Below are 16,542 nucleotides of genomic sequence, written 5' to 3'. Positions count from 1 at the left end.
ATTCTGATTGTCAGTGACTCTTCCGGGTCTCAGGTTGAGGACTTTCACATCATCTACTTCCTCATCATTTTAACTGGAGATGCTGGGATTGAATTTTGGACCTTCTGAATGCAAAGCAGATGTTCTAACTCTGAGCCATCTCCACACACACACACACGCACACAAACACACGGGAACTGTGTGCTCTGAGGCAGACTTAGAACTGAGGGAAACTTTAGGATATTGATAAGGTGTGGCATCGCCTCCTGATCACAGAACTGGCTGTCCTTTCAGATTAAGTTCTGACTGCAGTTCGAGAAACCTAAGAATAATCCTACTGGATGAGACCAAGATGTCTTTGCCTTATCCACCATCCTGCTTCAAGCAGTAGTCAGCCAGATTTAATTAGGAAACCCATAAACATGAAGGCACCAGCTGTCCAATGTCATTTGTTGCCCAGCAACTGGTATTCAGAGGTACACTGCTTCTGAACATGGAGGTTCCATTTGGCAGTTGTGACTAATGGCTGTTGATAGACCTACCTGTCCTCCACAATTTTTTTCTCCTGCCCTTTCAAAGCCATCTAAGGCATGAGCTTTAAAACATAAATGTTTGGAATGGAGATTTAAGCACCACCACCACCACCATGGCAGGTGCCCTGGTACAGGTGACCACATCCCTTCCTTCATTCTAAAGTCCTATTCCATTAATTTTGTAGAGTCTCCAGGGCTTAATTTGAATGGAGGTACGCTAGGGCATAGCTTCACCCATCCTGTAACATGTAAAATTGTAATAAAGAAGAGAGAGTATCTGAACATGTGCAGAATGCTTATGTCTCTACCGAGTGATCAAAGCCTGCCCACACTCACCCGGGGCTGGGGTGCCAGACTTCAGAGTGTGTAGCTGTTGGAGATTGCCTTCAGACTAGGTAATTCTGTCTGTCTGCCTGGTTGGCCACTGTGTGAACAGATTGCTGGACTTGATGGGCTTTGGTCTGATTCATCATGGCTTTTCTTATGTCTACCACATTTTTATTCTACCCTTCCTTCAAGTAGCTCAGGGCAGTGTATGTGTGTTCTCTTTCCCTCGTTTAGGGTAAGAAGGAAGTTAACTGGCTTAAGGTCACCTAGAAAGTTTCACAGTTGAGTGGGGATTTGAACTCAGATCTTCCAGATCCTAGTCCAGCAATAACCAGTACACCTCACTGTCTCTCTCTAGCTTGCTATACCATACTGTTTAGAACTTACCCTACTGTCTGACACTCCTGGGTCTTTAAAAGCACCCACAGCTGAATCTCTGTGCCTTGGCATTGTGAAGGTTCATGGCTGGACAGATACATTTTTTCTCCGGGGTGGGGGTTGTGTCCCCCCTGCCACAGTTACTCCTGAACATACTCCAGTTTTGCATGTTTCAGAGTTGTTTCAGAGCCTGCTTGTATTCCTTAGCCATTCCCTGCCATTTGGAGAAGGCATAAACAGAGGGGCAGATCAAACCTTTCCTACATCCCTGATGCCCTCTGGAGTCCTGTAGGCTCACGCATCGGAAGAAGACAGCCATTAACCCCAGATAATTCAACAAGAATGTGAGTGGGACTGGTCAGTCTCAGAGTTTTCTGTGTCTTTTCCGTGTGCACCTTCCTTGATGTGTTTGTGTGAATAGGGGTGTGCTCTGTGTGAGAGTGTGTGTATGTGGTGGGTACCAGGCTGCCTCTGTGCCTTTAAGGGCCTTCTTAACATTCTCAGTGCTGCTGCCCTGAGCTCTGATTGGCTGAGGCACGGAGAACAGGGAGGCTGGAGAGAGATGCTCTCCTCTTCTCCCTTTCCCAACCGGGGACCAGAAGCAGCAGCATCCTCTTCCTCTGGCCCTCTAGGTGCAAGAAGCTTCCTTTGCCTCCCCCGCATACGCCTGCACACCAGGGAAGGGATTCGCCTTGCCGGCAAATCCATGCAGCAGCCCACAGGAGGGGGGAGGCTGCTTCTTCGGTGAGCCCCCTCCTCTTCCCCCCCCTCCACCGTGGCTACAGCTTGGCAGGGACCGAGGGGCAGGGCGATGCAGCGCGATGCGGTAACGGGTTGCCTTTGGAGATAATAGGGCTTTCGCTCACAGCTGCCCGCACAGGGGACGGGGGTTGTGTCCCCCCCCCTGCATTGTTTCTGAGCTGTGCGTAGGCTCCAAGCACGAAGATGCACAAGCATCACCACTGCTGCCGATGCCCGGAATGCTATGAGGTGACACGCATGGCGGCCCTGCGGCGGATGGAGCCCCCCACCTATGGCGAATGGCAACACGAGCAGTATGGCTACGGGGGATACGGCTCGCAGACGCTGCCTTCCCAGGGGGGTGCCACCCCCACTGCCAGGAACAAGGGCAAGTTGATCCCCACGTCTCGTGACAACGTTCCTCCTGCCCCCCCTAAACAGAGCCAGGGCAAGCCTGGCACCCCGAAGATGAACGGGAACAGCCCAGGCTGGTGGCCCGAGTGTACCTGCTCGAACCGTGACTGGTATGAACAGGTGGGTGCTGCTTCTGAGGATGTGTGGGGCACCATGCCTCGAGGGGAGGGTGGTTGATGTGAAGAGGAAGCATGCTTGGCAGAAAAGAACACCAGTCAGGATTGGTGCCAGGCTAGACAGAAGTGGTAGATGCCTTGACTAGCTAGGACTCCTGAGCCAGTCACAAATGCCTTGGCAGTGAGTTGGAAATGCCGGCAGGGGCCAGATGTTGCCCCTGTCCCTTCTTAGCGAGGTGACAAGCATGACATCCCCATGGCAGCTGTTGAAAAGGCAAGGTACCCCAGCCCTCTCCTGTTCCTTGAGTTATTATATAATCCCACAGGGTTTTCTTCCCCCTTTTCTGGTAGCGTCTTCCATCTTCTTGGCGGGCCGAGCAGCCCGTCCTTGCCCGTCTCTCTGCTAAAACAGAGAGGACACTCCTCCGCCGAACCCCTCTCATCCAGCTGAGAAAATGGATGGAGCCTGCATTTAAGGCAGTAAAATGGAGGCTGGGTCCATCCACCTTGCCTGAGCCTGCCACGTTCTCGGCTGCCACCTCCCACTCGAGGCTGGCTTTGTGCCTCTTGTCACTAACCGAGGAGCGCCACAACAGGCAAGCAGATGGGCCAGGCAGATGCACCCCTGACCCTCTCTGGCTGTGCCAGCCAGGTCTCGGTTGCTTTCCGTCCAAGATTGTGTAGCCCAGCCCTCCTCCTTGGCAGTGTGGCTCCTGGATCTCTCTGTCGGTTTAGGAAGCCTGGCTTTTCATTTCCACCCTCGTGCCCTTTCCCTTTCAGCTCTGGGCGCCAGGAGGGCCATGCTATGGGGGCTGCTTGATTCTGCTCCCTCCCCCACCACTGCTGTCAAACGGATGTCAGGATGTCCAAACATCCCTCTCAAGATGGCAGTAACAAGATTGGAGGGGGGGAGGAGAGTAGAGAACAGCTCCTCTCGATTTTGCTGTCTAATAGAGCAGTGTTTGGTCTGATGAGGCAGCCATGGAAGAAAGAAGAAAAGAGGAGAGAGCGATGGCTAGTGAGAGAGAGAGAACCGTTGTTGTCTTTTTGTAGAGCTGCAGTTGCATCTGGGCAGGGTGAAGAGGGCTTTTGCTGTTTTACAGGGAAGATGCTGAGCTGTGTCCCAAAAGCAAGAGAGGGGCCAGTGAAGCCTGCTCAGTGTGTGTGTGTGTGTGAGAGAGAGAGAAAGAGAGAGAAAAGCAAGGTTCTACATGCAGAATCTGACATGTGAGCGTGTGCGCGCAAGTGTGAGCATGTGCTGGATCAGGGCAGGCGGAATTGCTCACTGGTGTGTAGGCAGAGCAGGCACAGTGAGAGCGAGGAGGCTTTGCAGCCAGCATTACCTTGGACAGGGAAAGAAGGAGCCGGGCCGAGGAGCCCTCTCCTTCCCCTGTGTGAGGCTGACAGGCGGAGGGGAGCGGAGCCTGGGGGCGGTTGCTGACATTACTTGTAATTGTGTCAAGCGTCAGAAGGGCAGGCGATCCCTCTTAAGCAAAGGGGGTAGTTGGAGCTTTCCCCCTTGCTGCCCCCTTTCTCCACATGCATGCAAAATGTGTGTGCGCTCAGCAGAGGGACATTTCCAGGCTGTGATCTGATTGCCCTTGCGTGCTGTGAGCTTTGACACAGAGCCGGAGCCCCCCACAGGTTCCCTCGTGCACAGCGCAGAGCATGTGCCAGGCCCCTCGCCCCACTGCTTATGCTGCCTCCTCAGTTTTCCTCCTCACCCCCCCCCCCCGCTCCTGGTTATCCTTCTCTCCCTCCCCACCGCCTTCTTGGCCTTCGTGCTGTGGGGCATTTCAGCAAACAGTTGAGACAAACAGAGGCGGAAGGCTCTGAAAAAGCAAGGTAGCCACAGTCAGGCCTCACTGCCCTGGGCCCCATATGCTCTGGATCTTAGCATGGCTGCTTTAAGGAGGGGAGGTCAGCCAGGTAGGATGAAGCTCCTTCCTCTTCTAGAGCAGTGCTTTTCACCTGGGAGGAATTCTGCAACAGGGTTTCAAACCCTGTTTGTCTGCAAGCAGAATACATTATGGAAGTAGATACCAAGGGAAAGGGAAAGCTTGCACAGGCCCTGGTCCCTTAAGGAGCAGCTGCCATGTTAGCTTCAGACCCTATTGGGTCTGGGATGCAGTTGCTAGGGAACGCTCAAGATTCCATTCCCCAGCCATCACCAGGCCAACCTGAGGTGTGTGGAGGCGGTTGGCAGGGAGGACCGACTGTTTCAGAAGGAAGGGGCAAAGGGATGGGTGTGTGCAGTGACCTGAACCCTGGGGCTGGACCCATGTTGCAACCTTGGGTGTGGTGTTGGGAACGGTGCACCCCAACAGACATGTGCTAATGTTGTCCAGTTTATTGGGCAGAGGGATAACCAGAAAAGGCCAGGCGTGAGCTGTGTTTCTTGAAAGGCAATCAGTCCAGTTTGGCCCACGAGGACTTTGAGGACTTGAACTGCAAATGCCTGCTTGGAAAACCACCCTGGAGTGAATGGGCTCAGGCCAGCAGGGGGTAGATGCAGATTCCTCGGCTTCTTAGCCCTTCCAGCAGTATTGGACTCTCTCCTGAATCCCACCTTGTGCCAGGAGATCAGGCCCTAGAATCTACACTTACATTGAAGCTACAGTCCTGAAAAAAGGGGCCTCCCTGGTCTAGGACCAGGGAGGCCCCTTTTTTCAGCCTAATCTACCTGACAGCATTGTTGTGAGGATAAAATGGAAAAGGGGGGAAATGTCTGCCCCCATGAACTGCTTGGAAGATGGGCAGGATAAAAATGGATTAGGTTTTTGTTTTTTTAATGAACCTCTGACTTGAGTGCTTTTCCAGGGAGATGGGGATGGGGCAGGATATGTGTTGAAGGCATGTTGAAATTCTTGCGTGATGTTCTTGGCCTTTATGCCCTGTTTGTTTGGCCCTTCAGGGCAACTGGTTGGCTGCTGTGTGAAATTATGCTGGACTAGATGAACTGCTGGTCGGATCCAGCAGGAATGTCTTGTGTTCTTATATTCACTGTCAATTGCCTTCCATTACAACCGTGCTATGGAAATTTTAAAATGGAATTGGCCAGCTGGTAGCCAGTTGGCAAGTCTTTAAAATCCCAGTCCGGGGGGGTGGGGGCAGGAAGCATGCTGTAACACAAAAAATAGAATAAAATTTATCTTCTTCGGGGAGGCTCTGTGGCTCAGTTTCTACAGCATCTCCGTGGCATACAGAAGGTCCCAGGTTCAATCCCCGGCATCTCCAGTTAAAGGGACTAGGCAAGTCGGTGATGGGAAAGACCTCTTCCTGAGACCCTGCAGAGCTGCTGCTGGGCTGAGTAGACAATACTGACTTTGATGGGCCAAGGGGTCTGGTTCAGTATAATTCAGCTTCATGTGTTCATGGGGAGGTGGTTAGGGCTCAAGAAAGCTAGTTCCTGCGTTGTGTTAGTAGTGTGTAAATCTGTGGTGTTTGCTGTTGAGGGAGGGAGTGCCTTGTTGCTGGTTTACCTGGTGCTCCGCTTCCAAAGGCCTGAGAGGCAGGGTGTGTGAGAGAGCAAAGGGGAGCCCTGGGACTTGAGGCTGAGGCCCAGTGGGATGTCTCAGGCCTTCTGACAGTGGCTGGCCTCTGAGGTGCCTTGAGGCGAAGGGAGTGGGTGGCAACGGAAGAAATGTGACATCAGAGACTGGGGCGGGAGGGGAAGGGGATGAGCAGAAGGGGGATTTCTGGGATGAGGCCAAGAGCAGTGGGGAGTGGGTGGGCAGCGAGCGGTTGGCTGCTGACCCGGAGCCGGGGTGGGCTGGTGATGGTGGGCTCGTCGCTTGTGGAAGGTTACCGTGGGGATGAGAGGGAACTGTGTGCAATAGCATGGGGACAGAGAAGCTGGAGGTGGGGAGGTTGGCAGGGTGAGGTTGCTATGGCTACTTACTGTTCTATTCAGGGGAGAAATTGAGTTGCATCCTGGCACTGGAAGGTGGAGGCGGAGGAGGTAGCTCTCAGCATTGGGAGGGGAGAGGAGGTGGTGGAGTGGAGAAAGCAGCAGAGTCTGGAGGTGGTGGCACCGGGGAGGGGAGGGTGGGCGGGCTGTGATTCCTGGCTGGCGTATGTGAAAGCCAGGTCCTGGTTGGGGGAATGTCTCCCTCCTTGGGCGTGGGACGGCAACTCTGCAGCAGCCAAGATGACAGGACAATGGGCAGCATGACTGACTATCCAGCTCTCCTTGAGATATTCCAGCGTCTCCTGCACCAGGCCGGGGTGTCCACCACATTGAGGTTGCTCAGTACTGCTGCTGAGAGAATGGAACCCCCTGCCAGCTTCCTGCCAGCAGCTCTTCTTTAGCTGTTTCAGTGGGGCAACAACAAAGGCTCAAAGTCACCCCTCTTTTAAGGCCCTCGGCACTGGGCTCAAGAAGGGTGTCAGCACCCTCAGCCATAGCCCTCTGCTCCAGATCCTTCTTTTTTGCTTGATCTGGAGATCTAGCTACCAACATTCTCCCTTGGGTGGGCCTGGTATACTCTGTTCTCTTACCCTTTCCTTTAGGCTGGGGGTGGCATGTCCACCCTTGCTGAATGTCAGGATCCATGTCTCCACCATGTAGACAATTAGAAACAGACCTGGGGTGAACATTTTTTCTTGCATAAGAACTTCTTGTTCTCTCTCCCCCCCGCCCTTCCCTGCGCTGTTCCAACTTCCCTCAGGCCATTGACTGTCCTAAGGATCCCCATCACCTGCCTGTACCCCCTTGGGTGCACTCTCACCTTACATTGTGCTATCTAGGCTATCCCCAGTGCTGCTGCCTTAGATCCAAAGGTGTACGTACAAGTTTGCTGCACTTCACCATTCCATAGCTTGCTCTCTGCTACACCTGGCTGAGAGACACAAACATACTTCTGTGCTATATTTTAACTCCTGATTGTAGCTACTTGTCCTGGTGTTCAGTCTGGTTGGCAGTTGGACAGTGTCTTGCTAATGGAGAAACATCACCAGAAGCCCACCTTAAACATGGCTCTTTCTGCCATGTCTGGGTTTGGGGTTTTTTTATGTTAGAGGCAGGACGGTACCATCTTTGGAGAGCCTTGTTGACACCTGATAAAAACTGCAACTACAGAACTGGCAGCCAGAGTTGGGCACCTTTTGAAATTAAAATTTTTAGTATCCCCTTTAGTGTGCTTGGTAACATGATTTTTTTTTTAAAGTTCATCCTCAAAGTTTCTGAGAAAGAAAAGGTAGATAGTCCACTTTGAACAGAGAGAGATCTGAGGCAGGGGATTAAGCAAGGGAGAAGGACAAGTCCTATGAGGAAAGGTTGAAGGAGCTGGGTATGTTTAGCCTGAAGAGGAGAAGACTGAGAGGGGATATGATAACCATCTTCAAGTACTTGAAGGGCTGTCATATAGAGGATGGTGCCGAGTTGTTTTCTGTTGCCCCAGAGGGTCGGACCAGAACCAATGGGTTGAAATTAAATCAAAGGAGTTTCTGTCTAGACATTAGGAAGAATTCTCTAACAGTTAGAGCAGTTCCTCGGTGGAACAGGCTTCCTTGGGAGGTGGTGAGCTCTCCTTCCTTGGAGGTTTTTAAGAGGAGGTTAGATGGCCATCTGTCAGCAATGTTGATTCTATGACCTTAAACATATGATGAGAGGGAGGGCTTCTTGGCCATCTTCTGGGCATGGAGTAAGGGTCACTGGGGGTGTGAGGGGGAGGTAGTTGTGCATTTCCTGCATTGTGCAGGGGGTTGGACTAGATGACCCTGGTGGTCCCTTCAAACTCTATGATTCTCTGCATTCCTGCTGGTTGATGGTCTGCCTGGGGGCGGGGAATGTGGTCTATATAAATAAACATTAATACTTGTGACCCACCATCACCTCTAGATACTTGTCAGAAGTGATTGGAACATTGTCAGTAACAGAATACATTTAGTTTCCTCTTCAACACATAAAATTTATTCTGATTGGATTAAATTCTCTGTTTTGTGAAATGAAAGTCATCTGGCTGGGGGCCGTGTGACTTCTAGGCTCTGTGTAGGTCTTAACACGTTGTATGTCAGTGAGAACAGGAAACTATGCCTGCTTTTTTTGTTTCAGTGTTCCAGTTTATTAAAGTCTTCTAAAATATGCAGCCTCTGCACTGAAGTTTCTCCTGCGTTTGTGTCATTTTTGCAGTTGAGATCAATATTTGCATGTCCAGCTCATTAAGAAAAAATGTTGACCTTGATACAGACTCTTGTTGAATTCCAGTTGTGTTTTCCCACTTTGACAGTGATTTATTGATTGCTATTTTCAAGCTAGCAACCTGTTCCTATTCATATATAATCATTAAAAAACCCCACTTATTTCAGTGGGAGCTACAGCAATGTAGGTGTGCTTCTGATAAACTGCGTGTTGTTGCTCTTTTAGATACACCTTTGTTCCCCCCAGTTTTTATACAGTCTTGAGAACAGATCTTGAGAACAGATAAGACCAAGAGGCCCTTCTGTCCAGCATTCTGTCTTCAGGCAAATGTCTCTTGTAGCTCTCACACAAAGCATGAAGGTGATAGCTCTCCCCCACACCAGCCTGTTTGGTGATCCTGAGGTATGCCGCCCTAAATGTGGAGGTTCAGTTCCTTTTGTATTGTGGCCAATGGCTGCCAATACAGATATTTTTCTGACAGGTGCTGCCTCCTTCCAGAGTCATCTTCAACTTAGGTTTGACGTATTCCTCACCTCTGTTGCTTTATGTCCTGTGACACAACTTTCTGGCAGCAAACATATTTCAAGTTTTTGTTAAGTACTGCCAAACTCACATAGGGAGTCCTGTGGGTCAAACAGATTCCATGTGCCACTGGGGCCGCTGTTCTGTGAAAGGAATCATATTGAGATCTAGCTGGGATGACCCCAAGCATCATATTGATGTCTAGCTGGGATGACCCCAAGCATGTAATCTTGGCCTGGGAAATGAGGTGACACTAGAAGATCAGTCTGGTGCCACTGTTGGTTAGAGCTGCAGTCTTCCTACAGTGCGGCTGAGAGAGGCCACTAGGTCATTCCTCTGTGCCACCGGATTACTGGCCTACACTCTCTCTCCCTGTTTGCCTTAAGCCCAAGCACTTGCCTATCCTCATTTTATTAGCTGCCAGCATGAAAAACCGAGGCAGCAGCCGAGAACAGATCTGATTCTTGAGTTCTGGCACCAAAAAACCCCAGAAAATTGTTTCTGACCCTTCTTCCAAGTAGCTCAGAACATCACGTGTGGTCTCTGTTTCATTTGATCCTCACATCATTTCTGTGAGGTAGGTTAGACCGAGAGACAGTGACTGGCCTAGGTCACTGGTGAGTTTGTTGCCAAGTGGGGATGTAAATGTGGGTTTGTACTAGGGTTGCCAACCTCCAGGTGGTGGCTGGAGATCTCCCGCTATTACAACTGATCTCCATGTGACAGAGATCAGTTCCCCTGGAGAAAATGGCTGCTTCAGCAATTGGACTCTATGGCATTGAAGTCTCTCCCCTCTCCAAACCCCGCCCTCCTCAGGCTCCACCCCCAAAATCTCTAGGTATTTCCCAACCCGGATCTAACAGCCCTAGTCTATATGGTCCTAATCCAGCTCTTTAACCACCACTGCTGGGAGAACATGAGGTTCCTACCCCCAGTTTGCATTGCTCTGTTCCCTTCACGGCTCTATTTTTCTTCTTCCTGCTGACCCACAGTCCACGAACCTCTGGCCCAGCTTGCCCATCCCTAACAGCAAATTACCCTTGAAGCTTTTTTTTAGCGAGAGTTCTTGTAGGAGCTCCTTCTAGGGCCCACTCTCTTCGTGGCCATACTGCAGACCATCTGCTCAGTCGCCTGGAAACCAGGCCCCAGTGGTGAGCTCCGTAGGGTCCTGAGTGCAGCCCCAAGCTACACTTGCAGAGAATGAATGAGCAACAAGAATGGGAAGGCAGTGGCCTGGATGGGAAGGAATCTGACAAGCCCATTTAGCACATGGCATGTTCCTTGGGGACCAACCTGTTCCTGCAAGGCAGAATCTCTTCCAGCTGCTGGCAGAATCCAGGGCAGCATTAATCAGTCAGCCTCTGCCACTGAGAAGACTTACAATCCTTCTTGCAACCTCTTTTGCCGCTTCCTTCACACATTTGATCACCCGCATTTGATCACCCGCCCTCCCACGACTGCTGTTCGTGCATTGGGGCTTGCACCCCTTCCCCCTTCTGTGAAAGTAGCCGCAGTTTCTCATTGCCCTTTGGTTTCTTTCAGCTTTGCCTTCCTTGAACAGGTTGTGGCACTGGACCTTTCCCAAACACAGGTGGAGGGGGAGCAATAGCCCCGTATGGGGCAAAGGTCATTTGAATGGAGTCTAAAACTTCCTAAATGAGGCAAAAAACAACCCCTCCAAAAAACCTTGCTCCCACTCATTTAAATGTGAATCTGCCCAGTGTTAATTTGGCACTCTGGCTACTAACTACTCCATACCAAGAGAGCATGAGCTTTGTGTCTCTAGTTTTCTTTGCTCTGTCCTGTATCTTCAGGAACACACACACGAGTCTGGTGTTTCTCCACAAGCATTATTAATGGTGCTACATTCTGAATATTGTCATGGGCTTTCTTGCTATCAGATGTGGAAGGATCATTTCATGAACAGCAAGGGGAACTCTTGCACCTCACTGTCGCTTGGGGAGGGGGAGAAATAGAGAGTAGCCTAGGGCTAGAGCTTGTGGCTGCATGTGGTTTTAGGAGAGCCATGAAAATCTATGTAGTGCATTTTTATCCCACCGGTAGTGAATCCCTTCCCCAATTTTTGTCCTCACAACAACCCTGAAAAGTAGGCTATTTAATTTTTAAAAATCTATAAACGCACTTTTCTTCCAGAGAGCCAGCATGGTGTAGTGGTTAAAAGTGGTGGTTTGGAGCGGTGGACTAATCTGGAGAACCGGGTTTGATTCCCCACTCCCCCCCATGAGGAGGCTAATCTGGTGAACTGGATTTGTTTCCCCACTCCTCCACACGAAGCCAGCTGGGTGACCTTGGGCAAGTTACAGCTCTGTTAGAGCTCTCTCAGCCCCACCTACCTCACAGGGTGTCTGTTGTGGGGAGGGGAAGGGAAGGTGATTGTAAGCCGGTTTGAGTCTCCCTTAAGTGGTAGAGAAAGTCGGCATATAAAAACCAACTCCTCCTCCTCCTCCTCCTCTTCTTCTCCTTCTTCTTCAAACAGGTTCAGTGCAGGTAAAAAAAACCCACAGTCAAAATTATTTAAAATATCAATTAAAAACTCTTTAACAGTATCCTAATAATATCATCAGACAGATAGTAAAATACAGGACAACAATATACTTCTAAAAACAATTGTGCAACAAATCCCCAGTACAATCCTTATTCTGCACCCTCTTGCTCAGCCCCAAATGCCTTCCTGAACAACTCAGTCTTTCAGCCTCTCTGGAGCAACAATATGGTAGGCATCTTCCTCTTCTCGCCCCCAAAGCTATAGTCTGTAAGACATGGGCAGTGACTGAAAATGCCTGCAAAGAGGCAGCAGCTGATTGCACCTTAGTGCGTAGTGGATCTAAAAAGAAGATTCTGCTGTGTAGAGTGGAGTTGTCACATAGGTTTATACCATCATAGCAGGGGTCCGTGTATGTGGGTACCAGGCTGTAAAACGGTTTAATGATAAGCATTTGCATCTTGGACCCAGGAAGAAATTGGCAAATTTGCATGATTTCAACGTGGGAGTAATATGTTCCTGGCAACTAATTTTAGATAACCAATGAACTGCTGCATTTTGTACCAGCTGGCGTAGTCTTCCAGGGCAGCCCTACGTACACTGTATTAGAATAATTGGACCTTGATGTTACCGTAATGTAGAACAGTGCAGCTGGGTCAGTTTGTCTCTGAGTATGGGGGAAGTTTCAGGCTATTTGCAGCTGGAAAAGTACCTTTTTAGTCACCATCAATACCTCTAATTCTCAACATGACCAAATCTGCAGATACTTAAATCCAGAGACTGGAGCCCCAAACAGACAAGACATCTTTCTACAACCCTGAAAAAGCCCCAGGTTTGCAGAAAAATCTGAAATCAAAATTGGAGGGTTAAAACCTCCCAAAATAATAGAAGCGGCATCTGAAGCATTAAGCAGTGAATGCTCTCATTGGCTATTGCTAGGCAACCAAAACAGTATTATCAGCTTTCAAACCATGGTTTTTGTCAGTTAAAGGCAGGTGGGGGGGGGGGGCTTCCCCGGTTTGTTTTGGTCTTAATGGAAGGATTTATCGGGGCCAAGTCCAGCAGCCACTGGGCAACTTACTACCATGTGACTTGCATGACATCCAGGCCCAGCTGTTTGCTACTGTTCAACAGCAGTCAGCCCAGGAAGGCCAATGTGGTGTAGTGGTTAGAGTTTCAGGCTAGGGTATGGGAGACGCAGGTTTGAATCCGCAGTCAGCCATAGAAGCTCACTGGGTGACCTTGGGCCAATCACATACTCTCAACCTACCTCACATGGTTGTTGTGAGGATAAAATGGAGGAGAGGAGAATGATGTAAACCACTTTGGGTCCCTATTGTGGAGAAAGGTGGGGTATACATTAAATAAATAATAAATATAACTAAAGATGGGGTGCGGATAAAGGTTTGGTTGATTGGTATGTGGAAAGGGGAAAAGGAAGCAGGGAAAGGTGAGGAGATGGGGGCTGCCAGAAGGAAAACAGGAAATGGTGTGGGGAGGGGGGTATGGGGAAATTGAGGTGCCCCCCACAAGTTCTTTAGGGATTCCCACCGTGGAATTGGCCCAGCCCAAGCTGGTGGCCAGAATCACACAGAGTTTTCCCAGGGAGGGAGGGAAAGCTAAAGACAGGTGGCAGATAAAGCTTGGTTGGCTGATGGGAGGGAAGGGGAGAGGCTATGAGTTCTTTCAGGGAAGGGAAAATTGGGGGAGGGGAAAATGAGATGCACCCTGTAAGTCCTTCGGGTCCCCTGCTTGTATTCATTTAATAGCAAAGCAGGGTCTAACAGATATCCCAAGCTCTAAACTAAATCAGAGAAAGCTGCACCACATCAGTTCCTCTGAAGGACAAATGCCTTACTGACTAGCATTGCCTCCATCTTACCCGATTTCAGTTTACTCTCCCCTCAGTTAGGCTGAGAGTGTGTGACTGGCCCAAGGTCACCTCACTAGTTTCATGGCATAGTGGGGATTTGATCTAAGGGCCTCCCAGATCCTGACTGTAAAAAAGGCAAATTCCATGCTGGCCATAATTAGACGAGGAATAGAGAATACAGCTGCTGATATCATACTGCCCTTGTACAAACCTGTGGTGAGACCACACTTGGAATACTGCGTGGAGTTCTGGTCACCACACCTAAAAAAAGATATTACAGAGCTTGAGAAGGTGCAGAAAAGAGCAACCAAAATGATTAGGGGACTAGAGCAACTGTCCTATGGGGAGCGGTTAAGACTCTTAAGGCTGCTTTGCTTGGAAAGAAGGCGGCTAAGGGGAGACATGATAGAGGTCTATAAAATTATGCATGGTTTGGAGAGAGTGGACAGAGAGAAGTTTTTCTCCCTCTCCCATAATACTAGAATGCGAGGTCATCTGTTGAAGCTGGAGGGTGACAGATTCAAAACAGATAAAAGGAAGTATTTTTTCACACAACGCATAGTTAAATTGTGGAAATCCCTGCTCCAGGATGTGGTGATGGCTGCCAACTTGGAAGGCTTTAAGAGGGGAGTGGACATATTCATGGAGGAATGGGGTATTCATGGCTATTAGTTAAAATGGATACTGGTCATGCTGCATACCTATTCTCTCTAGTATCAGAGGAGCATGCCTATTATATTAGGTGCTGTGGAACACAGGCAGGATGGTGCTGCTGCAGTCGTCTTGTTTGTGGCTTCCTAGAGGCACCTGGTTGGCCACTGTGGGAACAGACTGCTGGACTTGATGGGCCTTGGTCTAATCCAGCAGAGCCTTTCTTATGTTCTTATGACGACGCTCAAACCACACTGGCTGTCCTCAGGGAGAAAGCCCTTGTATTTATTTCTTCAGTTTCTTTGATCCATCGGCTCTTGAGAACCATATTATGATCTCTGGAGCTGCTGTAGATACGTCTTCTTGTTATATTAACACATTTAATCATTTTTAAATGAGGTTTTGAATTGATTTTGTTATAAACTACTTTGGAGACAATTGTAGAATTGGGGACAATTGTAGAAATTCGGGTAGGGTAGAAATTCAGAAATAACGGAATATACTCCCCAGGAGGCTTCCTGCTGTAACTCTGTAGAAGAATGCATGGTTTGCATGTGAAGGGTCTCTCATCCAATTCTTGGCACTGACAGTTTTTAAAAATGGTGTGAGATGGACACCTACCCTAGATCAGGAAGCTAAAGTGAATAGATTTTACTGGGCTAGACAGACTATGATCTGATGTGGTGTAAAGCATCTCCTTGTATCCTGTATCTAGCAAGCTCTTGGAGGTGGGGTCCATATAGAAAAGTAGGTTGGAATCCCTGCAGTTCTCTCCAATTTTGCACAAAAGATGAGCTGGGGAAATTTGAGTGTTTACTAGCAATCTGTGTGCAAGGTAGGGGATGTGCCATTTCTGGCTTTATGGGTGGGTGGGGAGAAGGAAGGGGGGAGGGACAGTGGAAGAGCTTTAGATGCTGAGAGAGAGAAGAGCCTGGGAGGATGAATAAAAGACACTGGTTTCTCTTTTTTTTTTCCCCCAGGCTAGCCCTTCACCCATCATTGTGAACACAGACGCGCTGGAGCCAAGTCTGTCTGTAAGTATCCTCCTGGCTTTGTCCACAGGAGTCCATGCTTACCTCTGCAGAGCTCTGCAAATGGCAGGAGCTCTCCCTTGCCTGCACCCAATTTCACAATAATCTCTATGAAATAGCAGACAGAGAAAACTAAAGTTAAGTGGTTTGTATGTGTGCAGGGTGGGGTGTCTTGCCACATCTTCCTTGGAGAAGATTTGGAGTCTGTCCAAAATCTGTAGTTAGCCTGTGTAAGAAGGGGTGTGATTAAAGTCCCTTGGGTGAGGGTAGTTCTATTCCATTTGCTGTCATCACCAGTGTGCTACTGGGGTAGGGGAGCATGGATGTGGCATGCCCCAGTTTGGCTAGTCCGTCTCCAGGATTCTGTGCATGTCACTGCCCTGCATAGGTGTATTTTACATCCCATGGCTGCTGGCCGTACACATCCCATGGCTGCTGGCCCTACGGTTCTTCATCTCCTTACATTCTGGTCCTCCAGTTATTAATTTAGGAAGGAGAAAAAACTAAACAAGATGCACATATGGTTAACATGAAGGATTTTTTTTCTTTTGAAGCAGGATATGCAGTGAGTGGGGAAGGTGGGATTTATTCAGAACTCACTCATATATGACTTTAGCTGCTGTCTAGTAACCACAATCAAGGTCCCTTAAAGATGGCCCATGCAATTGTTCGCTCTTTGCTAAAACTGATGAAAAATGCTTCAAACCTCCCCACTCAACCCAGTAACACCTGGCCCACTGTGCCCTAAGAATTCGGACTTGCCTAGTGGGAACATTTTGATCAAATCCTGGGAAGGGTGCAGAGTGGGGAGGTGTCTGTGGAACAACACTGTTGTGATTGTACCACAAATTGTGGGACATGACAACTAATCCAGAATCTACAAGAGGAATCAAGGGTACGTGTTAGTCAGTTTATCTAACACATCTGTCTGCCTCCCCAGGTGAATGGCAGCGACGGCATGTTCAAATACGAGGAGATTGTCTTGGAAAGGGTGAGTGAGATGACCTGGGAGATGTTTTTGTTGGAAAGCAGAAACATTTACCATCCAGCCACATAGGCATGAACATTCTGCATCTGTGTATTCAAGGAGCACTCATAGACTGAAAGGGATTTCTCAGATGTGAGACAGACATACTCATACTCATTGTGGGGATTTTGGAGACTGGAGCCTATGGTCTTGATGGTTGCCCCAAGGATATAATCTGGGACTGTGCTTTCCAGTGCATGCTGGGAGATCTAGCCTTTTCCGACAGGATTATTGGCTAAATTAGGCTCTAGCTTTACACAGATAGTTCGTTTATTTTAACAAAACTCCCACATCCTTCAACTATT

General features: G+C 49.1%; 1 protein-coding gene across 2 annotated transcripts in view; it reads left to right on the top strand.

The window, feature by feature from the left end:
• The first annotated feature begins 2,134 nt into the window (after nt 1-2,134).
• The window catches only part of DLG3 (discs large MAGUK scaffold protein 3), a 56,839-nt gene continuing 42,431 nt past the window's right edge, over nt 2,135-16,542 (top strand). For both annotated transcript variants that reach the window (XM_056859798.1, XM_056859797.1), the window contains exons 1-3: nt 2,135-2,492; nt 15,160-15,213; nt 16,151-16,201. In XM_056859798.1, coding sequence (XP_056715776.1) covers nt 2,163-2,492; nt 15,160-15,213; nt 16,151-16,201 — 435 coding nt within the window. In that variant the 5' untranslated portion in view covers nt 2,135-2,162. The remainder of the gene's footprint in view (nt 2,493-15,159; nt 15,214-16,150; nt 16,202-16,542) is intronic.

Source organism: Euleptes europaea, chromosome 13 (genome assembly GCF_029931775.1).
Source record: "Euleptes europaea isolate rEulEur1 chromosome 13, rEulEur1.hap1, whole genome shotgun sequence".
Taxonomy (NCBI): domain Eukaryota; kingdom Metazoa; phylum Chordata; class Lepidosauria; order Squamata; family Sphaerodactylidae; genus Euleptes; species Euleptes europaea.
Note: the sequence above shows the minus strand (reverse complement) of the source record. Positions and strands in the feature narration are given on the sequence as shown.